General features: G+C 47.6%; 6 protein-coding genes and 1 non-coding gene across 7 annotated transcripts; 4 read left to right on the top strand and 3 right to left on the bottom strand.

The window, feature by feature from the left end:
- Positions 1–2,525: 2,525 nt before the first annotated feature.
- LOC136541062 (small nucleolar RNA Z247) lies at positions 2,526–2,661 on the bottom strand. Its single transcript, XR_010780167.1, has one exon. It is a non-coding gene; the product is annotated as a small nucleolar RNA Z247 (small nucleolar RNA).
- Positions 2,662–4,727: 2,066 nt separating this feature from the next.
- LOC136536059 (uncharacterized) lies at positions 4,728–8,037 on the bottom strand. Its single transcript, XM_066528477.1, has 5 exons — positions 7,988–8,037; positions 6,357–6,637; positions 6,048–6,242; positions 5,784–5,933; positions 4,728–5,689 (listed from the first exon to the last, which is right to left on the bottom strand). Exons 1-5 carry the CDS (start codon positions 8,035–8,037, stop codon positions 4,728–4,730), a joined length of 1,638 nt encoding a protein of 545 aa, XP_066384574.1.
- Positions 8,010–11,416, top strand: LOC136516501 (25.3 kDa vesicle transport protein SEC22-1-like). Its single transcript, XM_066509907.1, has 6 exons — positions 8,010–8,153; positions 9,100–9,340; positions 9,757–9,917; positions 10,005–10,151; positions 10,452–10,528; positions 11,012–11,416. The coding sequence occupies exons 2-6, from the start codon at positions 9,153–9,155 to the stop codon at positions 11,093–11,095; spliced, it is 657 nt and encodes a 218-aa protein (XP_066366004.1). The 5' UTR covers positions 8,010–8,153; positions 9,100–9,152; the 3' UTR covers positions 11,096–11,416.
- Positions 11,417–11,673: 257 nt separating this feature from the next.
- On the bottom strand, positions 11,674–12,751 carry LOC136516512 (uncharacterized). Its single transcript, XM_066509917.1, has 2 exons — positions 12,271–12,751; positions 11,674–12,024 (listed from the first exon to the last, which is right to left on the bottom strand). Exon 1 carries the CDS (start codon positions 12,610–12,612, stop codon positions 12,271–12,273), a length of 342 nt encoding a protein of 113 aa, XP_066366014.1. The 5' UTR covers positions 12,613–12,751; the 3' UTR covers positions 11,674–12,024.
- Positions 12,752–14,202: 1,451 nt separating this feature from the next.
- LOC136537869 (basic blue protein-like) lies at positions 14,203–14,853 on the top strand. The gene is made up of 2 exons (XM_066529843.1): positions 14,203–14,377; positions 14,528–14,853. The coding sequence occupies exons 1-2, from the start codon at positions 14,203–14,205 to the stop codon at positions 14,851–14,853; spliced, it is 501 nt and encodes a 166-aa protein (XP_066385940.1).
- Positions 14,854–18,449: 3,596 nt separating this feature from the next.
- On the top strand, positions 18,450–19,227 carry LOC136537868 (mavicyanin-like). The gene is made up of 2 exons (XM_066529842.1): positions 18,450–18,624; positions 18,723–19,227. The coding sequence occupies exons 1-2, from the start codon at positions 18,450–18,452 to the stop codon at positions 19,013–19,015; spliced, it is 468 nt and encodes a 155-aa protein (XP_066385939.1). The 3' UTR covers positions 19,016–19,227.
- Positions 19,228–19,463: 236 nt separating this feature from the next.
- LOC136537867 (putative cyclin-dependent kinase F-2) lies at positions 19,464–20,484 on the top strand. Its single transcript, XM_066529841.1, has one exon. It carries the CDS (start codon positions 19,464–19,466, stop codon positions 20,475–20,477), a length of 1,014 nt encoding a protein of 337 aa, XP_066385938.1. The 3' UTR covers positions 20,478–20,484.
- The last annotated feature ends 5,478 nt before the right edge of the window (positions 20,485–25,962 follow it).

Below are 25,962 nucleotides of genomic sequence, written 5' to 3'. Positions count from 1 at the left end.
TGAATGAATGAAGGGAAGGCAACCGAAGAGTCCAGGGGCATTCACATCCAAAACCACATAAACAAACCTAAAGCGACTTCAATTACGCAAACAACGCCGAAGGCTAAAATGACTTCCTTTACCGATGCGGAGGGAGTACATTTTTTTCCTTTCTAAGGTGGTACAAGATGCCAAGTTTTATTTTTGTGCAATGCAGAGAATTCAACATCCATAGCATGTTTACAATTTTTATCAGCTAAAGCATATTGTAGATTAAGCGGACCTTATGAAGTAGTTGCTAGCTGACCATAGCGAATTATACCTTCAGTGTAAACCTTGGGCTTTTCGGATACCTTGTTGAAGGCGGGTCACAAGTCGTTGAGGCGGCATAGGGAGAGGCGTAGGAGCGGGCGACAAAGGGGATTCAGGCGTGGGCGGTGTGGTCGATGTAGGAGATCCGGCGCCCTACGAACCTATAGCTCCAGCCATAGAAGATCTGAGCGCCAGGGCTGAGGAAGATGCAGCAACCCTGTTACGCCCATCCTCGGAGCTGAGTGGGATGGAGCCATGCCAGTTGTTGCATGCGTAGTGGCGGAGCGGGGTGTCAACATGAAGACAGCTGGTGCAGTCACCGACGGGTGCAGATCCAAGGAGGATCCAAGAGCAGGAGGCATAGGTGATGCAGGTGGATCAGTGTCTGGATCTGTGCTTGTCCCTATCGAAAAAGGAAGGTGTGCTGGGAACATAAAATGACCACTAGGAATTGTAGGAGCTGTGTCATTGGAAGCCAAATTTTCGCTAGATCCTGCATACTCAGGAGAGGGGTTAGTGCATAGGGAACCATTATCAAATGAGCCAGAAGAATTGTTGTCCCAAAACATGATGAAGGATTAAGCAAGGTGGATGGAAGGAGAAGGATCTCGGATCTAAGACGAGCTCCGGCATTGGGGTGGAGGTGGGCAAAGGGATACACATTCTCATCAAAGACAACATCACGAGAGATATATATGTGACCTTCAGCAATGTCTAGGCACTTGAACCCTTTATGCATATTGCTATAGCCTAAGAAGACACATTGCTTAGAATGAAATTGAAGCTTGCGTGAGTTGTACAGACGAAGATTAGGCCAGCATGCACATCCAAAAGTGCGAAGAGTCAAGTATTTGGGTGTTTGGTGAAACAGACGCTCTAGGGGAGTTTGGCCATGGATGACTTTGTTGGGGAGACGATTTATTAGATAGGTGGCGGTGATGAAAGCTTCATCCCAAAACTTTAGGGGCATAGAGGCATGAGCGAGTAGCAACAAGCCTACTTCAACAATATGGCAATGTTTGCGTTCAACGGAGCCATTTTGTTGGTGAGCATAGGGACACGAAACATGATGAGAGATCCCAATGCGTTGAAAGAAAGCATTCAACTTTTGATATTCCCCTCCCCAATTGGTTTGAATGGCTAAAATTTTTCTATCAAACTGACATTCAACCATGGCTTGAAATTCATGAAATTTTTGAAAAAAAAAACTCAGATTTGTGGTGCAACAAATAGATCCACGTAAATTTACTAAAATCATCAATGAAGCTGACATAAAAAGTGTTCTTGCCAGTAGAGGTTGGCGCTAGGACCCATACATCGGAAAACACAAGTTCTAGAGGACTCGATGAAACACTGGTTGATTTTCGGATATGGTAGATGGTGGCTCTCGCCTTTCTAACAAGCATCACACACAATATCTTTATTGGACTCAAAAACAAAGGGAATGTGATTCTTGCTAAGAACCTGATCTACTACAGCAAACGTTGGATGACCAAGACAGCTATGCCACCTAGATGAGGAAGACTTGATGGCTCCATACGTTGTTTTATTTGGGGGCGGGCTAGACTTCAACGGGTAGAGGCCACCTTCACAGTTGCCTCTAAGGAGTGGCCTCTTCGTTGCCTGATCCTTGACAACAAAATAATAAGGGTGAAATTCAATGAACGCATGATTATTAGATGTGAGTCGATGAACAAAGGCAAGATTTTTACTAGCTTTAGGGACATAAAGGACGTTGTTTAGAAGAAGATCTTGTTTAGGGGTACGAATAAAACTTGGACCAATTTAATTGATTCTCATACGTGTGCCATTGGCGGCATGCACCTAGTCGGTGTCGTGGTACTTGTCTCATATGGTGAGTTTCTCCAACTCGATGGTGATGTGGTCGGTAGCCCCGGTATCGACATACCAGTTTGTGTCCACGCCGTAGGAAGTGGTGGCTGCCAAGGCAAACCGGTTCTCTGGCGGTCCGCAGAAGGACGCATCAAACCTCTTGTAGTAGCGTAGGATGGTGTGGCCTTCCTTGCCACACAATTGGTATGTGGGGAGGTCGGCGTTGGGGTGGTGGTGCGGTTGATGACGACCTCCATTGCCGCTGCCGTTCCCATGACCACGACCACGGCCACGGGCAGCACCGTCGCCATAGTTGCCGCGACCACCTCCTCCACGGCCACCACGGGTGACCGAGTTTGCCGAAGAGCCAGAACCACCATGCAGCAGATCCATCCGCTGCTCCTAGATAACAAGCTGGGTGTAGAGTTCGCCCAGGGACAGCGGCTCCACGCGCGCTGCCATGGCGGAGACGACAGGGTTGTAGTCGACGTCGAGGCCGATGAGGATGTAGGAAGCAACCTCCTCATCTTCCAGTTTCTTTCCTGCAGCCGCCATGCCATCCGCTAGGGATTTCACGTGGCTGAAGTACTCGGCGATGGTGGATGAGCCTTTCTGCGCGGTGGCGAGGGCCATCCGCGTGTTGATGAGACTGCGCGATTGGGAAGTGCACATATCTTTGATGGCCTTCCATATTTCTGCCGCGGAGGTGTAGGTGGAGACCTGAATCATGATCTCCCTGGAGACTGAGGTAAACAGGTAATTAAGTACCTATTGATTCTTGGCAAACCAAGTTTCATACTCGGGGTTGGGGATCAGGTCCGTCGGTTTGTTAGCGCTCTTGGGGATTTCCTTCGCCGGCACTGGAGCATCGGTGTTGATGAAGTGGGCGACCTGTACGCCGCACAGAGCCGTGGTGACCTGCGCCTTCCACAGGATGTAGTTGTTCTTTCCCAACTTCTTTGTGACACGACACCCTATGGGGAGTGGAGCACTAGCGGTGGAAGACGACGCCATGAACTAGGTGGAAGAACGTGGCTCTGAGTATTTTTACACTATTTATAACCAAATTCATAATATTTTTAATAAAAATGAGTAAAAATCGATATTTTTTGTGCTATAAATTTAAATATTTATATAGGTATTAAACAAAGTCTACTGTGCTTTTGTGTGTGCGTGTGTGTGTGTGGGTGGGGTGGGGGGGGGGGGGGGGGGGGTGTTTCATTATGCAACGTAAAATGCGACAGAGTTTCAGCAGCCTGCAGCTACACTACACCGTATGGTATGCCTACATTATTGAGTGAAGAAAACGGTTGTACTTTACAGACAAATACGACGCGAAGATTCGGGTAAACATAAAGGAAACGCCAAATGTAAACTTTGGACGTTATCGCAATCTGGCCCATGTTGTTGCCTCATCACTTCAGCTGCTTGTGGTCCATGTGGAAACTCCATATGACGATAACGATGACTGCCAGATTAAAGGAGTAATGGATCATTGAAACTTCAGGCAGACATGGGCACTGACGGCTGTGCTGTTGCCTCTTCGTAGTGGCATGAACTTTGGATCAAAACTAATGCCCCACGACGTCATCATTTCCTGACTGGCGTTGACTCAAACTAGCCCCCCGGTCAAAGGATTAGCATGTCCAGATCAGAGGAGGACCGCTGAACTCAAGGATCAATTTTTGTAGCGAAGTCTGGGAAAGCGCATGGACAAAATCCCTAACCGGTTTAGCCGGTTTCGGTAGATTCACCGTGGAAACCTACGAATGCGTCCAAGAGGAACTCTGTGGGGACAAGCTCACACTGGTGTAGTGTGCTCTAGACTCTGCAGGCCAGCTAGGACGCCCTCTCACACTATGGAGACGAGAGAAAAACATGTGAGGTTGGAAAAGTAAGGTAGAAGAAGATAAAAAGATATATTTAATAAAGCTAGAACATTTATTGTGAAACTGGAATAATTTTATTATGAAGATAGAAGAATATGTTTTATAGAACAACCCACAGGTATTTTGAGAATATTTTCTCATTTAAGGTGGAACGTTTTTCTTGAGCATTTGGAAACCTAAAACATGCTTTTATTTGCAGATTATTTTAAAAAGTCAAATATGTAGGTTGAAATAGCTAAGTTAAATAAAAATTATGATACATCAAGTTTTTTCTCGATTTATTCCATAAATTATTGACATCATTCTTTTCAATGGTAGAAAACATGTTCAAATGTCATATGTGTTAACTTCGTCAATCTCAAGATCTACCGACTTAGCTTTTTTTTAGGTGCTCATGGAAACTTGGATAGAGGGTATCCGTGCGTGTGTTCATAAAATAAAGATGATTTTATACACATGTGTGAACGTTGTGATCAGTGGCGGACCCAGGATTTTACCTCTGGGTATGCGCCGCAAAAAAAATTCTAATACAATTCGGTAAACTATTTACAATTCGGTAAAACCATATTATAATTCATTAAAACCGGTTACATTAAATAACATAATAAGATTTAAATTCAAATATTAAGCTACGAACGATGCCAAATCTTGATATAAATTGTTCAAATGAAATACAAATACTTCAAAATATAGCAACAAGAGAGACTTACAATATTACTTGTTTATCCGCCGCTTTCTCAATAACATGAATGTCTCAATTATATCATCTTCATCAACTTGGAAGAAAATATCCCGCTCAATAAATGTGACTAGACAATCATCCAAAACAGTATCACCTATCATATTCCTTGTCTTTGTTTTCACTATAACCAATGCAGAAAATACCCTTTCAACACTCGCAGTTGCCACCGGTAAAAGCAATATCAATTTGAGAAGCAAGTACACCATATCATACACTTTGTGCCTCTTTGTTTCAACAAGCTTAACTGAGAGATCAACAATATTGTTTAGACCTTGGAAGCTAGCATCTTGTCGCATGTCATCAATATAATTATCAAGTTGCAATTCAAGTTTTAACAAATCATTGTTGGAGAAGTCCTTAGGATAAAATTCAGCCAATCTACGTACCTTCCGTGCATCAAAAGAAGCAAAGGAGTTAGAAGGACTGAAGGCTGCCATACAAGAGAGTAGCTCCATATTGATCTCATCAAACCGATTATCAAGCTCTTGACTAATTTGATCAATGACACCAATGTATACTTCTCTTCTGAAATGGTCATCATTTGTTTGGTTTCGGGCACGGGCATACCGCGCTGATTTTCCATAAGGCACATAAGCACCATCCATAGCAGGAACTTCAACACCATGTTTAATACAAAAAGAAGTGACCTTCTGAAGAAAATTATCCCAACCATCAGATCTCAACTCCTGCATTCTGCTCTTTGCCACATTAACAAGTGAGATTGCATTAAGAATATCTTGATCCTTTCTCTGCAAGCACTCGGATAACTCATTTGTGTATCCAAGAATAACATACATTAAGTGCACAAAGAAAACAAACTCAAAGATTTCAAATGCTCCAAGCACAAAATGTATCTTTGTCCAATCTTCCATATAAGCAATATCAGCACCAAGTTCAATGAGCACATCATGGATTGAGGAATATAGTGATGATGCTACATATAGTTTTGTAATGAGAGCCCCATCGAGTGTCACCAGGCCTAGGCAAACCCATCTCTTTATTTAATCCCCTCCCTATTTCAAGCTCACCACACTCTAGTGCTTTCTTAGCATTCTCAAGCATTGCATTTCGAAGCATATTGTGACGCTTGCAAGAAACCCTAACAATGTTCAACAAGATAGATACTTGATCAAAAAAAGTCTTGCAGTCAGTATTTCCCTTGGCAACAGCGACAAGAACTAGTTGGAGTTGATGTGCAAAGCAATGAATATAATAAGCAGAAGGTGATTCTTGCATGATTAAAGTTTTGAGCCCTTTAATTTCTCCTTTCATATTACTAGCCCCATCATAACCTTGGCCTCTAATTTGCTGCAGACTCAATCCATTAATAACAAGTAAACCTTCAATTGCTTTCTTAAGTGACAAAGAGGTAGTATTATCTACATGAACAACTCCAATGAAGTGCTCATATGGCCTTCCAAGTTTATCAACATAACGCAAGCAAAGAGCTAGTTGTTCTTTATGTGATATATCACTAGACTCATCAGCTAGAATTGCATAGGGCTCATCACCAAGTTCCCCAATTATTTTCTTTCTAGTTTCTATGGCACAACAATGAATAATTTCCTTTTGTATGTTTGGGCTAGTCAAAGTGCAATTACCTGGTGCATTGTTCAAGACATACTTATTCACTTCTTCACTATTTCCTGCAAGAAACTTCAAAAGTTCAATGAAGTTGCCTCTATTGCTAGACTCTTCACTTTCATCATGTCCACGGAATGCCAATCCTTGACGCAAAAGAAACTTGATACATCTAAGTGAATATGTCAATCTTTTCTTGTAAAGACGAAGCTCCTCCTCACTCCACTTGTCAATGTGATAATCAGTTGCAACCTTGGGATTAATAAAACCAATGTACCTCTCTTGAGCTGTTTTATGTGCCCTAGAACCACAATGTTTAAGAAGTGTTGTGTTTCCTATATTCCAATTATTCCATCCATCAACCACAAAAGTATTTGACCCACTGTCCTTCTTGAACAAGTAGCATATGAAGCAAAATGCAGAATCCTTCTTGACACTATATTCAAGCCACTCATAATTATACAACCATTGTATACTGAATCGACAAGGTAAACCTCCAATGTTTCGGTATGGAAAATCATATATATAAGGTTTGCAAGCACCTTTAGTAATATATGCTCTATGGATTGCATCTTGATCATTAACATGATAATTTTCAATGGGTAGCCTTTCACTTGGATCATATGGAAGACGATTGATGTCATACACCGGCGGCTTTGATGCGGGGGGTGGCGGTGATGCTAGCGGGGGCGAGGGCAAAGGATCTGCAATTTCTTCAACTTATACTCTATCTTCTTCTTGATTGTGCTCTTCCACAATACTTTGATCCAGAGCCAGAGGTGGGTCAGGGTTCAAAGCAACAACAGCCGCCTTCTTTGCTACATTCTGAAAAAGCGATCGAATGTCTCCGTTTCTCTTCATAATTCATCTATTCAAGAGTTCTAAAAATTTTAAAAAAACTCACCAATTAGCAAAACTAATGAACGGACGCCTGGAACTGAGGAAGGGTGGAGACTGGAGAACTGGAGATGGACGGGGAGGAACGAGGATCACGATCACCTGTCACCTGATCGCCGATCGGCTGCCTGGTGCCGCAATGCCGATCCGCGAAGGCCGAAGGGCGATGGCGGCGTCCGCGACAGGCTCGCGGCGAGAACGCTCCGCGGCCGCGAGCGGAGTCTGGCGATCCGACTCCCTCCCGAGTCTCGGCCTCCCTAGACAGTTCGACGTGTGCCGATCCAACTCCCCCTATGAGCTGGGCCGGCCCATCGAGCACGAGCGCGCATTTACGCCGTACTCACGTACTACGAACGTCGAACGGACGCCGCACTCACGTACTATGAACAGGATGACTTGTTTTTTTTTCTATTATGTTTGACTGACGGGCGGGCCACAGGGTGGTCGGTGGACCACCCAGACCACCCACGGGATCCGCCACTGGTTGTGATTTACCAAAAAAAATGTTAGAAGAAATCTTCCATTTTAAATTGTGAGACGTTTTGGTTTTTCTGGATACATTGTTTTATCATGTATCTCGAGATACTGTAAATATAATGCATAATAAAATCTATGTACTTAGGAAAGCTCAAACGATCTTATAATATGAAATGGAGGAGTATATAAAAATATATAAAACTACTCCAACTACAAAGAAAATTGGTTGATTCTTTCCCACGAGCTGGGCTGCTCCATTGCTTCCTGATGGGCCTACATGGGCTGGCCGATCTCCTGCTGTCTGCTGGAGTCGCCAACCGATCTCATCGTTCCCCCTCCCCTCCCCTCCCTCTCGCTCTCTCGTAGCTTCTTCCCTGCGGCGACGGCTGGGCGAGCAGCCGCCCTCTTCGTCGGGCCATTCAACGGCGACGAGCATCCACCTGGTATGCTCTCCCCTTTCCTTCTCTTCCCTTGCTGCAGTGCGAAACCGTGCACCTCAAACCCTAACGTAAGCAATTTGTATCCGGATCCGGATCTGACCCGATTACATGAATATACGTACACTAACTTCGATTTTGTTGCATAAAGTTATCGGTTCTACGTATGCACACGCATGTCCTATGCTGGATCCGCCACTGAGTTCCTAGAGCTGATGGGCTATGGATCAATCCCTCCCTTCTCTGCATTGCTAGAGAGGCTGACAGAGGATGTGCATAGATCCCGATCAAAGTATGATTAATGTTTGGTAAATTGCATCCACCAGTATTGGTTAGATTCGATTATGCATACAGTGTGAATCTCTTTGCTCGGAGGATTATGGATCATACTGCTGTGTTTGTCATAGGTCAATATGATCTGGGAATGAACTGTTTTGGGTACTATAAGTGGGGGAAAAGGGGAATGGGTGGTTCTGCGCTTGCATTAGATTGATGTTATCTTCGAAGACATTTTGTCTCTGCAGTGAGAAATATTTAGGTGGTATTGCTGAGTCTTCTGAGCACTACATATATAGGTTGCATTTGTGCAGTTTTTAGGTATACCAGTATATTTTACAGCCACATTCTATGGTAAAAGGGTTTAGGTTTAAACAATGGGTATTTCTTGTATGTGCATCGTCACCTGTGTTACCTGAATAGGCAGTACTGTTAATGAATGTGGGAGCCCTTAGGATTATAGGTATGGTGTTTTGCAACGAACACATATTACTCAATGACTGTAGCATCTCTTGTAAACGACACGGATAGTTTTTTTTGTTGGTTTCATGTTTTTTTTTACCTGTTGTTATTTTGGCTGATGACACGATATTGCTTAAAAATTGGCATGTGATGTGCAGTGGCATAAATAAAGTGGAACTTATTCTGAGCACCCATTTTATGTTTTTCATTGCAGCTCTGTAGGTTTTTTGTACTATACTTTCTAGTGGTTCTGGCCTTCTTGACACAATGGTGAAGCTGACAATGATAGCTCGTGTCACTGATGGCCTTCCACTGGCAGAAGGGTTGGATGATGGGCGAGATCAGAAGGATGCTGATTTCTACAAGCAGCAAGCTAAACTTCTTTTCAAGAACTTGTCAAAAGGGCATCACGAAGCTTCACGGATGTCAATTGAGACAGGGCCCTACTATTTCCAGTATCCTTGTGCCATTTATGGTCCTTTTATATATATATATATATATATTTTCTGAACTAGGCTTGCATATTTGTATTTGATTTATATATGATGCATTGATGTGCATCAAGCCATTGCATAGTTGTTTTTATATTTTTATGATGAGTGATGACTAATATATTGTATATCAGCATAAATAGAAATGGAGAACTGACTGCATGATTCCCTGCAATGGCTTCAGAATGGCTATATTAACAAGACTATCTACACCATTTTTCTCATTAGTGGTTTATTTTATTTTCCGTTTTCATCATTCATTGCTTAATAAACATTATAAAAAGGCACCAATCAGCACTCAGCAATCATGCTTGTGGTTTAACCCCTCCTGTTCTTATCATTTTGTGATAGTCTTGTTGTGCCTTGATTCAAATGTATAGCTACATCATTGAGGGCCGAGTATGTTATCTGACTATGTGTGACCGCTCTTATCCGAAGAAACTTGCATTCCAGTACCTAGAAGATCTGAAAAATGAATTTGAGAGGGTCAATGGCAACCAAATTGAAACTGCTGCAAGGCCATATGCTTTTATCAAGTTTGGTATGGTTCCTGAGTTCACTTGACAGCATTGTTTTTGTTTATCATTTCAAATTCTACTGCTTTACAACTTATGCGTCTTCTGTTTAGATACATTCATCCAGAAGACTAAGAAACTGTATTTGGATACAAGAACTCAAAGAAACCTCGCAAAACTGAATGATGAACTCTATGAGGTGCATCAAATTATGACTCGCAATGTTCAAGAGGTTCTTGGTGTTGGTGAAAAGCTAGACCGTAAGATCTCATTCATTTTCTGCCAGCATTTCATTATTTGCATGTTATTAAACTGCTATACTTGTTTGTGACATGAATCCAAAGATTAAATTATTAGTATAACCAAGGTGCTTTTTCTTTAAAATGGCCTTCTCTTCTTTTCCTTATAGGAAGTATATTTACCCTATTGCCTTTTTCAAGTTCTTAGCATTCTTGAACTGCCATTTTCTGATGGTTCCCACTTGTATTTCATCTTTTCACCGCATTGCATAAGTTTGTCTGCATTAATAACAACTACTTTAATTCTATGCATTTATGCAGAGGTCAGTGAAATGTCAAGCAGGTTGACTTCTGATACAAGAATATACGCACATAAGGCAAAGGACCTCAACCGGCAGGTATCCACATGCTTAATTGCATAAAATTCATGGTTTACATTTGCCAGATGGGCTGAGTTGAATTCTCCATCAATCTAGATGGAATATCAGATCCATACAGTGCTTGTTGGATAGTAGTAGTATCGTGCTAGTCTTATTTGTAGTTTCATAACTATAGTTGGTTTTATTATAGTCTATCCTTTAAGGTAATTAAATTGTTTGGTTGCATACTGTAACTTTACTGTTGGATTAAGTTACTAGTTGTGTCCTCAGTTAGCATTGTTACCTGCGTGCTAGAACTACAAGTTTCAGAATATTTTGAATTTGAGAGCTAGAACTACAAGTTTCAGAATATTTTGAATTTGAGAGCTAGAACTACAAGTTTCAGAATATTTTGAATTTGAGAACCGTGGGATTTTTTATGAATTGCATGTCCTACACGTCCAACGTTCCCCAAACTGTTCTGACCATATCATTTTGACATGCAAAATTTTCAAATACCAGGCGTTGATTCGGAAGTATGCTCCTGTCGCCATTGTCATTGGGGTAGTATTGATGCTGTTTTGGCTCAAGAACAAGATATGGTGATTGTACAATATGAAGGAAACTGGGCCCTTTTAACACCGGAGAAGAACAGATGGAGAAAAAAACCAGGTCGATTCTGGATCAAGAAGATGCTTTGGTGACTTGTATCCCGTATCTGCCCATTCAAGCGAGTACTTGAGCTGCCCTTTGCTCCTCCCTATAAGCTAGTATATTAAAAGTGAATTCGTTGTAGTGCAGACCTCATAAGAAACTCAGATTTTGTGCATCCGTGGAACTCGTAAATACAAGAGATCTGTAGAGTTGACTATACGACAGCGGGGTTGTAATTTTTCTGGTGGAACTCAATGCAAGGATTCAGGCTGATCTGATGAGTTGGCTTCACTCCGGCATGCTTATTAGCTGCCCAATGTGCCCTGATTTAGTGATTTACACAAGGGCCCGTACAGTGTATGAGCATGAGCTACTTGCTAAAGACGTGTGTAGCAGATTGTTGGCGGTGACGTTTTGTGAAAGATGAAGATTGTGAGTTGGCTGGCGGCGTCACGGATATTCTATCCTTGCGATTGAGGGCATGTTGCCTTTCAGCATGACCACTGTGTGCGATTGTTGGACGATGCATGTGCTTCACCTTTCTTGCTGTTCCTTCCAGCCTCTTTCTTCTTCGAAAGAGATTAGAGAAAGTCAGGATTATGTTGTCGTGACGAATTCAGTCACCAGTCAACACAGGGCACGCAGAGTAGGCCGATCTTATTAATCTGCTTAGCATTTAGAATGTTTCTAGAACTCACTCCCAATCCAATTCAATCACTGAGCAACTTTCTGACGCTAAATAGGTCAGAGACACTCGTGTATATACGAGCACTACAGTACATATAGCCAAGATGGCGGCAAGCTAATAAGAAGAGGAATTGCGAAAGAAGCGAGAAGTAGCAGCTGGCACCACCGACCATCCAACGCCAACTCGCTTGTCCCTGCAAGACAATCGGAAGGGGAAAAGTAATTTGTTATTAGCCATTAATTACTGTTCCATCATTCAGATGCAAACAGGGAACGAATCGAGAAAAGGAACCGGGCAGCTACTGCTGCTCGATCATCAGAGACGGGAAGCAGTCAATCACCGCCAGCAAGCGCTCATCATCTTTTAATTCAGTAATTCCCAGCGCGTGATGAGCAAAGCAGCAGGATCGGCAGAGTTGATCCATCGAGAGCGCACGCACCTACGAGGACGAGGACGAGGACGAGGGGGGAGTGCCGCCGGCGGGAGGCTGCTGCTCCTGATCCCGATCGCGGTCCTGGTGGTGGCGGAGGTGCGCGCGGATCTCGTGGATCCGGCCTTGGGCCTCCTCGACGAGTCGGCGGCGCTTGCCGTAGGTCTGCTCGAGGCGCCGCTGCAGCTCGGCGGCGCGCGCCCGCGCCCGCTCCAGCTCCGCCAGCGCCTCGGCCAGGCGCGCCCGCGCCGCCGCCAGCTGCGCGTCGGCCGCCGCCTCCCTCCGCCGCAGCTCCGCCGCCGCCGCCCACCGCGCCCGGCTTGCGTCCGCCGGCCGCCTCCCCTCGCACATCTCCCTGCGCCCCCGCCAACCGCCCGCCTCAGGTGGCCCTGCCCCGCGCAGCGGCGTCGCCTACGCCTACGGTGGCCCTGCGCTGTGGGGGCTTTCGGGATTTGGAGGTGTTGGGTGGGCGCACGCCGCACGGGCCCGTTTCTCTTCTCTTATGGACGCCCCCCCGCCGTCGTGATTTCGTGATCGCAATCGTAACCGTCCTTGCCTTGCCTCCTCCCCTCTCCTCTGCTTTGCTTGATTGCGACGACCGACGAGACGACTCTCCTCGTTGACTCATGTCACTGCAAAATTGGGCTGCAGATCATCAGCCAGTTCGCATTTCTATGACTTATAAGTCGGCTAATACTGTTTGACTATGAGAAAAAAACACTATATCATAATTAATAAGCATGATACGATAAGCGAACAAGGTGCATCATGGCCCATGGGTTCCGGTTTGGGCTTGGGTTGCTGCCTACCCATGCCATCTAGTCTACCAATCGCCAGTTCGACTAGTCATACCAGCAGATCCACGGCGTTAGTGGGGGTGATTGGTGAAGCATCTCCTTCCTATTGCTCGCAATTTGTTGGTTGATGATCCAATCTTTTCTTTTCTACCACTGGCACCCCGCACGTTCCTAATCCTAATCATGCAAATGCAACGCACACAGCCGGCCTGCACTTTGAGACCCTGCCAAACGCCAAGGATTGGACGGCTATGATTCCCGCAGAACCCGAGTCTCCGTGGCAACTGAACTCACAGCCAAGTCCTGACCAGCGAGCGCGGCCAAAGTCGTGTGCGCGTCGCCACGGGGTCGGGCACTCGGGCTGGGTGGACCGTGGCCGTGCTCTCGCGCAGAGGACTGTCAATGTCAGTGTCACGTCGGGAGACTTGGTCTCGGCGGCGGCACAAGCGCCGACATCTGGCGATGATACTGAAGCGTGCTTGTTCACGCAGGCTAAGACGGTCTCCAACGAAACCTGTACCACACCCAAACTCAAAATGGATACAATAGACTCAAAATAAGCCTTTAATAGAGTATCTATACAGAAGATCTATTTTGGATTGTCTAAGGGGCACAACCTAAATATGAGTATTCTTTCTTCTGAAAACCTATTTGCAGAAATGATTCTCTTTTGGGTTTTGTTGTTGGAGAAGATGTCGAATAGGTATTGAACTTTTGCCTGTAGCGCTATCTAAAGAACAAATAAATTTATATTTTAGGTGTTATTATTAGAGATAGCCTCACAAGTCGACAGAGCGTCGTGTCGTAACATTGGGCGCCACACCGGCAGCCAGCTCCATGGATGCCGCCACCGGCCTGCTCCAGCTGCAACGCATGGCATGCGCATGCCCCCGCTCTCTTGGAGACGGAGACTACCCTCGGCCTGGCCAAGCTACTAGTATTGAGTACTGACTGCTTCTTGCTCAGCCCTGCTCCCCGTCTATCTATATATACACATGCAGATGCAGGTTTCCTTGCCAGGCCTGCCGGAGCCAAGAACCAGAGCGCAAGCTAGCTAGTTAGCGGCATTCGATTCCCGAAAGCTCAAAGTCGAGTGGAAAGAGTACGCTCGCTAGGTATCTGCCTAGCTCTGAAACACCTAATAATGGCTTCCAAGCAGATGCTCCTGCTCGCCGTCGCCGTCGCCGTCGCCGTCACGTTCCTCCCGGCCCTCGACGCCGCCACGGAGCACTGGGTGGGCGACGACAAGGGCTGGACGCTCGGCTTCAACTACACCGCATGGGCCCAGACCAAGCAGTTCAAGGTCGGCGACACGCTAGGTAACTAAGCACTCAGCTCAGCATGCATCCTCATCGACATCGATCATGCTTCTTGTGCCAAAAAAAAAAAAACTCGTTCTCCGATACGGCGATACGAGATACCAGAGATGAGGACCTGAGTTGGTTGCCTTTGCGCATGCATAATTGCAGTGTTCAAGTACAACAAACCCAGCCACACCGTGGTGGAGGTCAGCGGCGCCGACTTCGCGGCGTGCAGCACGCCGGAGGCCGCCAAGGTGATGGCCACCGGCCGGGATCAGGTCGCGCTCGACAGCCCCGGCCGGCGGTGGTTCGTCTGCAGCGTCGGCGCGCACTGCCTCAACGGCATGAAGGTCAGGATCGACGTCCTCGCCGCTGACGACAACGCCGTGTCTCCGGTGGCTCCGCCGCCGTCCGGCCACGCGTCCAACGTCGAGGCGCGCCTCGCGCAGGCCGTGCTCGCGGTCGCGGCAGTCGCGGCCCTGCTCGTGCTCTAGGCTGCCTTCTTGTCTTCTTCTACGTCTACGTGAACCGGACATTCTTTGTCAGATTGTCAGGTCAGAATCAGAACTGTGTTTGGGGCCGCTCCGGTCGTCGCCTGTATGAGCGAGCGCACGTATCACGTATGTGATTTCATTGTGTACTTTTCTTTCTCGAGGGAAAACTTCATGGTGTATTTAATTTGTGTCCTCCATAACTCCATTAATATTCTTTTAAACTATGGCAATGATGATTAAACTAAACCCACTTGGGCACTGCAGCTACATGTTTAATCTCCCACTATATATAATGTTGGTGACGATCAGCTGCTTGATGTTGTTTACTTCTTGAGATGAGATTGTTCCATCTTGTATATATGGTGTACCAAATGTACTTTGCAATTGTTTGCGCTGCAAGCTAAGTATAGTTCAAGTTTCAGCATTGCTAGTAACACATAATTCAGTTTGTAAAACTCGGTTGGAACTAGATGGTTTTAGTCGTGTTTCAAAATAAACAGCGCTCAAATGCCAAAACTAGTAGCTGCAGTGTCTCTGCTCCTTGCAGCAGGGAGGAGCCCTGCCTACGAGCATGGATGCCACCTGTTTGCATGTGCTCCGTAGTTCAAAGTGGTTATTTTCACGCATAAAGTGATTTTTTTCGGGCTTGCTAGCGTCGTGGCGCCCGTGCCCGCATTCATTTTTTTCGTGCTGTTTTGCGCGCCCACGTGAGGCCCGCGTCGTCCCGAACATCGCCAGCATCGAGAAAAGGAGGGAGAGGCGGTGGATGCCCAATCGACGCCGGGAGGAGGATGAGACACTGAGGCGAGGCAACAAAAGGCGAGGAGGGAGACGCAACGTCCGATCTACTTTCAAAAGATTCAGATGCAACACTTGCAACATACGTCTAAAGTCAGATGAAACACTTAAAACATACATCTTAAACACTTGCAAAAACACTTAAAAAACAATTGAAATCATTGCAAAAACATATGCAACATCCAGATAAAACACTTGCAAACATATGTGTAAAACATATGCAACATCATGATAAACACACTTGCAACATACGTATTAAAAAAACAGGTGAAACATTGGGAACAAAAGGTTGCAACATACATGTGCAACCATTGCAACATATGCAACATTTCGATCTACTTTTGCAACATCCATATGAAACACTTGCAACATACCTCTGAAACACTTGAAAAAGACGCTTGCAGCATGCACTTTCAAGCGTAACATCTACTTGTTGCTTGGACGAAAATGGAGACTCGTCGACGCGGAGCTTGACGCCAGCACAGAGCTCAATGCTACGGAGTGGCGCGGCTCAGAGGTCACCGGTGTGGAGCTCGTCGGCGCCGCACCTTGGCAGGGGCTGCGGCAGGTAGATGGAGCGCGGCTGTAACGGGAAATGCAAGTACGGGCGGGGCGGCGCGGGGAGGGTGGGATCCGTCCCGTGAGCAGGAGGCGCACAACGCGAGCGGGCGATGCGGGGTCTGTCCGAACAGACGGAGATGACCAAACAAGAGCATTACCGATTTTTTTGAAACTGGTAGCTCGTAGCCACGGCGGCCAGACGGAGCCGACGGGAGGGGCCGAGGCGGGCGCGAGCGGCGGGTCGGGCGGGGTTGGCTCGGAGGCGGGAGACGGGGCTGGCAGGGAGTGTCGGGGGCTCAGGATGGGCAGCGTCGGGGGCGGGCGCGGCCCACGGCCTGGGCGGTGCTGTAGTGGGCGGGGCGCGGCCAGGGCGGTGCAACGGCTTCGGCGGGCGTCATCGGGGGCGGGCAGGGCTCCAATCTGGGCGGTGTAGGGGCTTCGGCGGGCGGGGCGGCCAGGGCATGCATCCGCCGGTGCAAGGGCTCTGACGGGGTGCGCCCTTTGCCTCGCGACGGGAGGAAGATGCAAATAGAACAAAAACTAATTATTATTTCCTATGTAACGAGTGGCATGGTGGGTAATTTTCTTCAACTCCACTAAATTGGTGAATCTAAAGGTGGATCCGCCGTTTTGTGGAGCAGATCCATGGTGGAGCCGCGGGATCCAAAAGCGTTTGGCAAAAAAAAAAAAGTGAATCTAGATCTGTTTTTTTTATCTGAAACTTGTAGAGATATGCCAAACAGGCTCATAATGCTTGTTGCAGCCAAATTTGGAGGGAGCCAAAGTTAGGGCGGCAATGAGTTCGTCCAGATTTTGCATATGTTTTGATTTATTTAAAAAAACAAACTTGGCAGATAAGGCCAATTATATTAGAATCCAGACTGGGGCAAACAATAGAAATATATCGGAGCCATATGACCACAACAACGAAAGCAATAATGAGAACTATTAAAAACAATACAGATAAAAATCAGACAGTTGGGTTGAGACATCAACACAACCCGCACACAATGAAGCACCACCAAACCACACCACTGCCCTCAGCGAAAGAAAAGGCACAACTGATGTCACTCTGCAATCAGGCCAACACCACTAGGATCTGATGACGAAACTTCAAGTCAATATGGCTTGATGTTGGTGTGCACATGCATATAGGATGACAAAACTTCCAATTCAACGTGGCTTGATATTGGTGTGCAGATGCATATATAGACACTTCAGAATTTTGGCAACTAACCAAATAAAAACTACCCACTCTATTCCAAATTATAGATTTCTCTAACTTTAAACAAATTTATAAAGAAATATATATTTTTTCTCGAACACGCAAAAGGTTTGCATATCTTTATGTTAAGGTAGAGATAGTTGTTTACAACGTGCCTTCGCGGCGCTCTAGGGGAGGCTTACAATGGATAGCCCTTGAACTGCTTGCCCCCTATTGTATATCTTTAAAGAATATATATTGACATCTACAATACCAAATAAATTTACTCTTATGACATATTGCATATAGTTGATTGGATAAAATTAAGTTGGTGTTGACAATTAACATTGATACATTTTTTAGACACTTGATCAAAATTAGAGAAGTCTTAACTAAGAACAAAGTCCTCGGACGGATATGGAACAGTATTTGTACCTCTGACTTGCTATTTTCCACCTTGTTGTCGAACTCCGAGGGCCTCGACAACACCATGAACATTTTATCTTTCATATTGGATGTTAGTGTTAAACTTGATGTATAGAGTTAATTAGACTTTGTAATGATTTTAGAGTTATGTTTTTTCTTTGAAGAGGTCTAAAGCTGATTTTTAACCATTATCTTAAAAAAAGTGCAACTTGTTCCCTACTCCTCTCTCTCGTGCTCTCATCTGGAATAGGCTTGGCCGTAGTTCGAAGCGAATAGGCGGCACTGAGACCATGTCAAACAACGTAACACGCTTGTTTTTGTAGATGAGATGCTTCCATTCTTTCACTTTTTGTCATCGGTTATTCCGATGCAAAGTTTTCACTTCACTACAGTTTGTATTTGGGCCGTGACTCCTGCCGCCCTGAGCCTGCTTTGGAGCCCGTCGCAGCACCGCAGCACTGACCGATTCTCCAACATCCTGGGAACCAAACAAACAAGACCTCGATCGTCCTCTATATAAGAATGCACTGAATTCGTGCTTCTGAACTCAGAGCATCGCATAAGCACAGCCAAGGAAAAAAAGAGAGTCCGGTAGGCATCCGTCTCCATGGCTTCCAAGCAAATGCTGGCTGCATTGGTGGCCACCTCGATGGCCCTCGTCTTCCTGCCCACGCTCGCCTCCGCCACGGATCACGTCGTGGGCGACAGCCAAGGCTGGACGCTCGGGTTCGACTACGCCGCCTGGGCCGAGAGCAAGCAGTTCACAGTGGGCGACACACTAGGTACGTACTCGCAGCTGGATCAAAGGCCTTATACTATATGCGACGTACATATGCACATCGGCCTCGCTCTCTGATCCGGCGACACTTCTAATTTTCAGCGTTCAAGTACGCCTCCAGCTCCCACAACGTGGCGGAGGTGAGCGGGCCGGACTTCAAGGCGTGCAACAAGGCGGCGGCCACCTCCGTCTGGAACTCCGGCGACGACCAGCTCAGCCTCAACAAGCCGGGCCGGAGGTGGTTCATCTGCACGGTGGGCAGCCACTGCCAGCTTGGCATGAAGCTCAACGTCACTATTCTTCCAGCCACCACGGCGACCCCGCTGCCGGCACCAGCGCCGGCGTCGGCGCCGTCTCAGCCTCAGTTGTCTCGGCGCGCTCTCTCCAACTGGTGATCGAATTGGTGATGGAGGCAATGCAAGCCCTCCATGCCAGAGTAGCTGGTCGTCGTATTTTCAATTCTGCCTCGATCGAGCCCTTGTACCGGACTGACGTCGATCCGGACTCCGGAGCTTGTTCCACTGCTATACGGTCGGTATACGCCATCCTGATCGAATCGGCATGGTGTAATAAAAATTTTAGGACCCGTGCGTGTGTTCAACGCATGAATTTCGGATGCTTTTCGTTTTCGCTCATACACACCTCCACTGTACGTACGGATGCGGAACCAAGTCGAATTGGAAAAATCGGAGTCGGGCTCGATCACTCCGCTGTATATAACGGCCGCCGCTACCTGCGCATGGCTCGCATCCTCATCGCCAACTTCCAGCCGCCTCTCCCCCACCTCCCGCGATCCTGCCCCTGCCACCAGCAAGAAGTCCGCGGAATCATCCACAAGCCCTAATGGCCGCCTGCGTAGTAGAGGCAGCAGCCACCGCCGTCCGCGACCCCGGCGCCGCGCGACCGACCGGCAACAACAGGGCGCGCAGTGCCATCGGCACCACCGATGACTACGAGGAGACCTGCTGCCTCGGGATGGGCGCCTTCGGCGCCGTCGTCAAGGCGCGCCACCGCGCCACCGGCCAGACCGTCGCCATCAAGCGCCTCGCCGCCGGGGAATTCTGCAGCCAGATGGCGCTGCTGCGGGAGGCGTGCTTACTGGAGGCGAGCGGCCGGGACAACCCGTTCGTCGTCGGCTTCCACGGCCTCACCCGCAACCCGGCCACCATGGACCTCTGCTGCCTCGTCATGGAGTGTGTCGGTCCGAGCCTCAACGACCTCCTCCACCAAAGCCGCTGCGCTGGGATGCCGCCGCCACCCGAGGCGATCGTGCGTGCCGTCATGTGGCAGCTACTCACGGGCGCCAAGAAGATGCACAACGCCCACGTCGTCCACCGGGACATCAAGCCCGAAAACATCCTCGTCGGCGGCGAAGGCAGCACCGTCAAGATCTGCGACTTTGGGCTCGCCATGCGCATGGATGAGCCGCTGCCGTACGAGCCCGCCGGCACGCTGTGGTACATGGCGCCCGAGATGCTGTTGGGGAAGCCCGATTATGACGCCCTCGTTGACACCTGGTCGCTCGGCTGCGTGATGGCGGAGCTCATCAACGGGTCTCCACTATTCATGGCCTCCGATGGAGCAGGCCAGCTCGCCGCCATATTCGACGTCCTCGGCGCGCCAGATGAAACGACGTGGCCATGGTTCTTGTCCACACCCTTCGCCGCCCTGGTCCAGATGATGCCAGAGCTATACATGAAGCGGAGCAACCTACTGCGCGAGGTGTTCCCCAAGAAGAAGCTGTCCGAGGAAGGATTCCAGGTACTCAGCGGCCTGCTCACTTGCAACCCCGACAAGCGGCTCACGGCAGCTGCCGCGCTCAAGCACCCATGGTTCACCAAGATGAACGCACCGTAGCTGCTGCCCAAAGAAAGAAGTGTCATCACCGGTGCTCTGTGCATGACTTTGAAGTATGCTTCCACCGTTGTGTGCATGTAAAACTTAGTTCTTCTCAACACAGGTTGTAATGTGTGAAAATTGTGATATACTGATATAAATTGCATTGTTTGAATTGGATCCATTTTGCTGTTCTTTTGAATGAATTTGATTATTCGCCTTGCCACAAATAAGGCACTAAACTCTGAACTGATCTGTCTTACCACAAATAAAGCACTAAACCCTGAAGTGATCTCTCTGAATATTGGTATGCCAGCAACTGGAACAGTATGTATACATGCCAGAATCGAATATGGATACTGGTTCAAAGCCCATGAGTCTCCCTACATTCTTTGTTCAGGCGTATTAAGAATTTGACTACGTGACCATCAACAGATTGCGGGCTATGGAGGAAATTGGCAAAGCAATAGAGAAATGGAAGTAACCTAAGCCAAGGCCAACGCGCTGTAACATGTATGACAGAAAAAGATCGGTGTTTCCCAAATTCAGATAAAACCATTACCACTCGCTTCAAAATCCACTCGCCATGAAGAACCAGGGCCTTCAAATCTCCACGCATAGGTACAACTGCAAACTATAAGACAAAGTACAGAACTGGACGGAATAAGAACAGCTAATATCTATCTAACCACCTTAGATGACAGTGCAACCATCCACTGCGAAAATGGCACATTCGAAGAAACCAACAGGAGAAACCTAGCAGGATACGCCTTAGACTGCACCCTTCTGCAACCAAGCAGCATTGCAAAGGAAAAACTGAGGGGGGAAAAAACATAGCAGGATCTTGAATGACTCGAACACCAGCAGCTTCTGCGGCACAAAAGACGTCTCCTTCGACCCGGCTCAAATAGCTGATGGCATGCGGTGAAAATTAACAGCCATTTGCAACAGCCGCCTCTTCAGTTGTTAACTCTTCAGTTGTTGGGTTAACGTCTTCTGAGGCGACACCATTAACAGCTACTGTCACCACACCATTTTCCACCACGGAAATTTGCTCCCTTGGGGTGACACTGTAACACCTCGGTGACTTAGCACCTAAGTTAAGGTCTCGGAGAAATCAAGCCAAACGGGTTTTCGAATTTTTAACAAGTTAGAACACGTATGAAATGGGAAAGCGATCTCGGTAAACAAAAACAAGATATAACTTGTGTATAGTGTTTATGTAAAATGATGAGTTAAAAGGGTAGATAAGAATGCAACTGTAATTTTCGGAAGTGAATATTGTAACAAGGGTTTTTGGGAGCTCAAACATCGAATCCGTGATTTAACGGGAACTTTCGTTGAATCGGCAAGAATTTGGATTGTGTTTAAAATATCATTTTGACGAATTAAATTGAGTAAAATAGTTAAAAGGTGCTCAGATGTTTTGCTCCTATGGGTTAGTAGGAAGTATGGGCTATTGCAGGGAGTACGGGTTGATCGAGATTAATAGGGTTAGGCCATTTAGAAATTAGGGCAAAAGTGTTAAAAGTTGCTTAGCTCTAATCGAAGCTTTCAACTTTTCGAAGTCAGAAAAAGGAAGTAGATAATGCTGTTTTGACATCCAAACTCTAACCAAAATTGTTAGGCACCAACTTCACGTTCTTGTATTGTTAGTTGTCCCTGAGTGTGCACTTGAGCATGGCTTAGGTGGTAGTGGTGTTTGGGTGTTACGATACCCTCGTAAATTTGCTCTAACTTCGTTCAAACGTGTCTGAATCGTGTCGTTGGCACTCCGTTCATGAACGGACGTTCAGAGCGACGAGCCCATGTTGGCATACATCTATTTTCTCCTCTAGTTGCTCCCTGCTCTTGGTGATTGCTTCACCAGATAGTTGGCACTGCTGGCTGTAGGATAGGAAAATTAGTTGAACTTCATCCGAGATCGTTAGCAGTTTTTGGCTCGCTTTAAAAACCGTGCTTAGCACCGTTGGTCCCATGGGCGCGGTCACCATCAGAGCGCGAGCGCTACCGCTGCCGAGTTCCAACTGTGGTCGGGTCACTACCGCTGGCCAGCTTGCGGCTGGCTGACACCGCGCGGCCTTGCCTCGGGCAATGGCCGGTCCCAGTTGGTTACGGCTGGTCCCGCTGCTGCACGCGCGCCGCGCTCATACGGCTGGCTGCTAGGCCACGCCGTGGTTGCGGCTGCATCGCACGATCGACGTGGTGCTCGCCCCGCCCCTCGCCCTACCTACCCCGCCTAGTCCTTAAGTTGCAACCTTGCCGTCGTGACGAGTCGAGGGCCGGACACAGTGGCGATGGGACGCTTCCCTGCCCTGTTTTGCCCGCTAGCCGACACAGGCGATCTCGCTTGGGTCCTGCCGCTTGTTGCTATGAACGTTGTGCCAAGCCGCCTGGTCTTGTCAGCTGTGTGCACGAGCTCGCTCTGCCATCGACGACCGGAGCCCCGCTTAGCACGCCCTACTGCTCTAGCTCATCCGCATGCTTTTCCCCATGACGTAGCCTCAGCCTGGGCACCACGCCCCGCCTTTCAAATTCGCCTAGCCTATGGTTCCTCAGCCCATCTCCTCACATCAGTAAGTAGCAGGGAGAGCTAGCTAGCCGCCTCAACCACATCTGGCCACGGTAGAGTCCTATGCCGCGATAATTCGATGATTAGCTCGTCGTGGGCCATGTTCGCCACCGTGACCTTGGACCGGGAGAGAGGTAGGATTGGAGCAGTAACAGTTCAATTTCTCGTTATCCTAAGTTTGTCTAGATTTCCTCCATCCGGTGCTTGCACTATGTTGGCCAAAGAACTCGTCGGTGATGTGGTGACACATCGGTGACCGGCTCGAAGCGCCACCGCGCGGTGCGGGCGCACATGGCCAGTCCACCTCAACACTTATTGGTTTGAACTGTCACCGTAGCTCGGTGCTCGGTGAGTTTCTGGTGCTTCCCCGCTGTCTCTACCTCTCCGTTAGTGCCCTAGGTCATTGAAACGGTCGTGCCACCGCCACTGTCGCTCACGCCAGTACATCTCCGAGTTCCTAACCGCCACCCATCCTTGCGTGGTTAGTCATAGATGGTGGCCGGCTCCTTACTTCCGTCGTAGCATGCCTTGGTTGCCCGGCGTAATCGCCCTATGCCGTCGGCCGCCGTGTCGGCAAGCGCGGGGATCCCCAGGGACCTTCCCGTGGTAAAGGTGGAAACAGCCGAGGGTTTGTTTGTAAAATCGCTGTCGGTAGGAATAGTGCGCATAGTAGTCATGTTATTATCTAAAAGCTCGTGGGCTTTTCTGCGAAGCCGCCGTCGCGCGCGGGCTCCCTCGGCCCTGGGCCGCATTGGGCCGTCGCGACGCGCGCGCGCAACCACGCCTTGCGTTGGGCTGCTGGGCCGAGTAAGTGGCCGCCGACCCTTTTCTTTTCTAAAGTGTTTCCTAATTTAATTGCTAAAGCAAACTTGTAAATTCAATAGAAAATTTTGTAGTTTACCAAAAATTTTGAAACCAATTTTGTTAAGTTCATAAAATTATGATCCATCTGCTAGTACATTTTGTTCACCTTGTTTCACAATACTTTCAAGAGTAACCTAATTAATTTGAATACTTAATATTGCGAAAACATAAACATGTAGGAATAGTTGTGGCAAATTGGTAGTAGTGTTGGCTCTGGATTTTTTACACCAAAATCCTAACATTTTTAGGCGCCCACAGTAATTTTTGCGGCTCTAGAATAATTGTTTTACTAGGATAGCTAATGAGCCCTAGTTCGAATATATATATATATATTAAATAAAATAAAGAAATACTCTGAAATGGTATAACTAAAATACTGTGGTAAAATAGCGTGTTGTCGACAACATGAGTATGTAGCTTAGTACGTTAGTCATTAAAGCCAGCTCGTTGGCTTAGCAATGTAATCATATTTTAGATTGGTGATTGTTGTGATTATTTATGTTTCCGCGCTGCATCCATGAATGTCATAATAGGAACCACGATGGATCATAGAGTCGACCCTAGTAGTAGAAAAGATGGTGTCGGTGCGAAAAGTGACCAACACGTAAATATTTATAGTTTTGCCGTACGTTGTGATCGGATGTGGCCTAGCACTCAATGACACAGGGTTTATACTGGTTTAGACAACGTGCCCTACGTCTAGTTTGAGTCGGTCGGTGACTTTATTCTTGAGCCCAGATGCTCGAAGTTTGCTATGGGGTTACAAACGAGTGGGAGTAAGATAGGGGGTATCAGACATCCGATCGAACTCCGGACCGAAGGGCCAAGAGTGATGGGAGCCCCAACGTGCGCTAAGTGTTGCTCTGTTCGGCTTTAGAGTTCTAGAGTCGAGCAGAGAGAATCGGAATGATCCAAATGTTGTTCGAATCGTCTTAATCGATCATCTCCCTTTTGGATAGAGCGCATCCCCTTTTATAGATGAAGGGGACGGCTTTACAAGAGAGAGTGTGAGAGAAAGAGTGTGTGTGAGCTACCTAGTCTTGTTGCCCATGCCGTCGGGTACAAGGCAGTTTGTCGGCACCCACAACACTATTGACGCCCAGATGCATGTGGTAGGCTCCATCGTCTTCTTCTGGTATGGCAAATGTCGACGCCTACCATACTGTAGGATAAATATCGGCGCCCACAACACTGTTCATAGTCTAATATGTCTAGAAGGTTATAGAGCACCCTTCTAATATGTCCTGACAGTACTGGCCTATAGATGTGTAGGGTACAGCCCTCGGTATTGCGGTTGACTTGAGCGCCCTGTCTTACTTGCTCCACTTGTTTCTCTAGGTCCTTACTGAGCGGGCATCCCTGTTCGGTTGTTTCCCAGTTGTCTCCGACCGTGTTGGTTGGAGAAGAGATGTAAGCAGAGGTTCGGTGGCCTTTCGGTTGGAGAGGCGGGCTGGGGTCGGAGACGAGCGTCGTTCCTCCTTAGCCAGGCCTTCTAGTCGGAGAGATGGGCCAGAGTCAGAAGCGAGCGTCACCCTCTCCTTGGCCAGGCCTTCCAGTTGGAAAGGCTGGTCGAAGTCAAAAGCGAGCGCTGTTCCTCCTTGGCCAGGCCTTCTGGTCAGAGAGGCGACCAGAGTCAGAAGCGAGCGTTGGGTAGGCTAGAGTCGGAAGCAAGCGTTGTCCTCTCCTTGGCCAGGCCTTCCGATTGGAGAGGCAGGCCAAAGTCGGAAGCAAGCGTCGTTCCTCCTTGGCTAGGCCTTTCGGTCAGAGAGGTGGGTCGGAATTGGAAGAGAGCGTTGTCCTCTCCTTGGCCAGGCCTTCTGGTCGAAGAGGCGGGCCAGAGTCAGAAGCGAGCGTTGTTCCTCTTTGGCCAGGCCTTCTAGTCGAAGAGGTGGGCCAGAGTCAGAAGCGAGCGCCGTTCCTCCTTAGCCAGGCCTTCTGATCGGAGACTAGATCGCCCTTCTGGCCTATCGTTAGGTTTTTAGGCTAGCCCAGGAGTTGCGCGTCATTTGCAACATCGTTTGTTGGGCCGAGCTTTTGCTGGGAAGCAGGTCCATGAGAGACCTCGGGTTT

This window comes from Miscanthus floridulus, chromosome 2 (genome assembly GCF_019320115.1).
Source record: "Miscanthus floridulus cultivar M001 chromosome 2, ASM1932011v1, whole genome shotgun sequence".
NCBI classification, from domain to species: Eukaryota; Viridiplantae; Streptophyta; class Magnoliopsida; order Poales; family Poaceae; genus Miscanthus; species Miscanthus floridulus.
Note: the sequence above shows the minus strand (reverse complement) of the source record. Positions and strands in the feature narration are given on the sequence as shown.

What these genes read in the sequence shown, in the direction of transcription:
- LOC136537868 (XM_066529842.1), top strand. Translation starts at nt 18,450, where the DNA reads ATGGCTTCCAAGCAAATGCTGGCTGCATTGGTGGCCACCTCGATGGCC. An exon ending in CACAGTGGGCGACACACTAG is followed by an intron (nt 18,625 to 18,722) that starts GTACGTACTCGC and finishes TCTAATTTTCAG; the next exon opens with CGTTCAAGTACGCCTCCAGC.
- LOC136516512 (XM_066509917.1), bottom strand. Translation starts at nt 12,612, where the DNA reads ATGTGCGAGGGGAGGCGGCCGGCGGACGCAAGCCGGGCGCGGTGGGCG.
- LOC136516501 (XM_066509907.1), top strand. Translation starts at nt 9,153, where the DNA reads ATGGTGAAGCTGACAATGATAGCTCGTGTCACTGATGGCCTTCCACTG. An exon ending in ATATGCTTTTATCAAGTTTG is followed by an intron (nt 9,918 to 10,004) that starts GTATGGTTCCTG and finishes TCTTCTGTTTAG; the next exon opens with ATACATTCATCCAGAAGACT. An exon ending in TGTTGGTGAAAAGCTAGACC is followed by an intron (nt 10,152 to 10,451) that starts GTAAGATCTCAT and finishes GCATTTATGCAG; the next exon opens with AGGTCAGTGAAATGTCAAGC.
- LOC136537869 (XM_066529843.1), top strand. Translation starts at nt 14,203, where the DNA reads ATGGCTTCCAAGCAGATGCTCCTGCTCGCCGTCGCCGTCGCCGTCGCC. An exon ending in CAAGGTCGGCGACACGCTAG is followed by an intron (nt 14,378 to 14,527) that starts GTAACTAAGCAC and finishes GCATAATTGCAG; the next exon opens with TGTTCAAGTACAACAAACCC.
- LOC136536059 (XM_066528477.1), bottom strand. Translation starts at nt 8,037, where the DNA reads ATGAGATCGGTTGGCGACTCCAGCAGACAGCAGGAGATCGGCCAGCCC. An exon ending in TGTCTTGAACAATGCACCAG is followed by an intron (nt 6,243 to 6,356) that starts GTAATTGCACTT and finishes ATGCAATTCTAG; the next exon opens with CTGATGAGTCTAGTGATATA. An exon ending in GCAGCAAATTAGAGGCCAAG is followed by an intron (nt 5,934 to 6,047) that starts GTTATGATGGGG and finishes AACTCCAACTAG; the next exon opens with TTCTTGTCGCTGTTGCCAAG.
- LOC136537867 (XM_066529841.1), top strand. Translation starts at nt 19,464, where the DNA reads ATGGCCGCCTGCGTAGTAGAGGCAGCAGCCACCGCCGTCCGCGACCCC.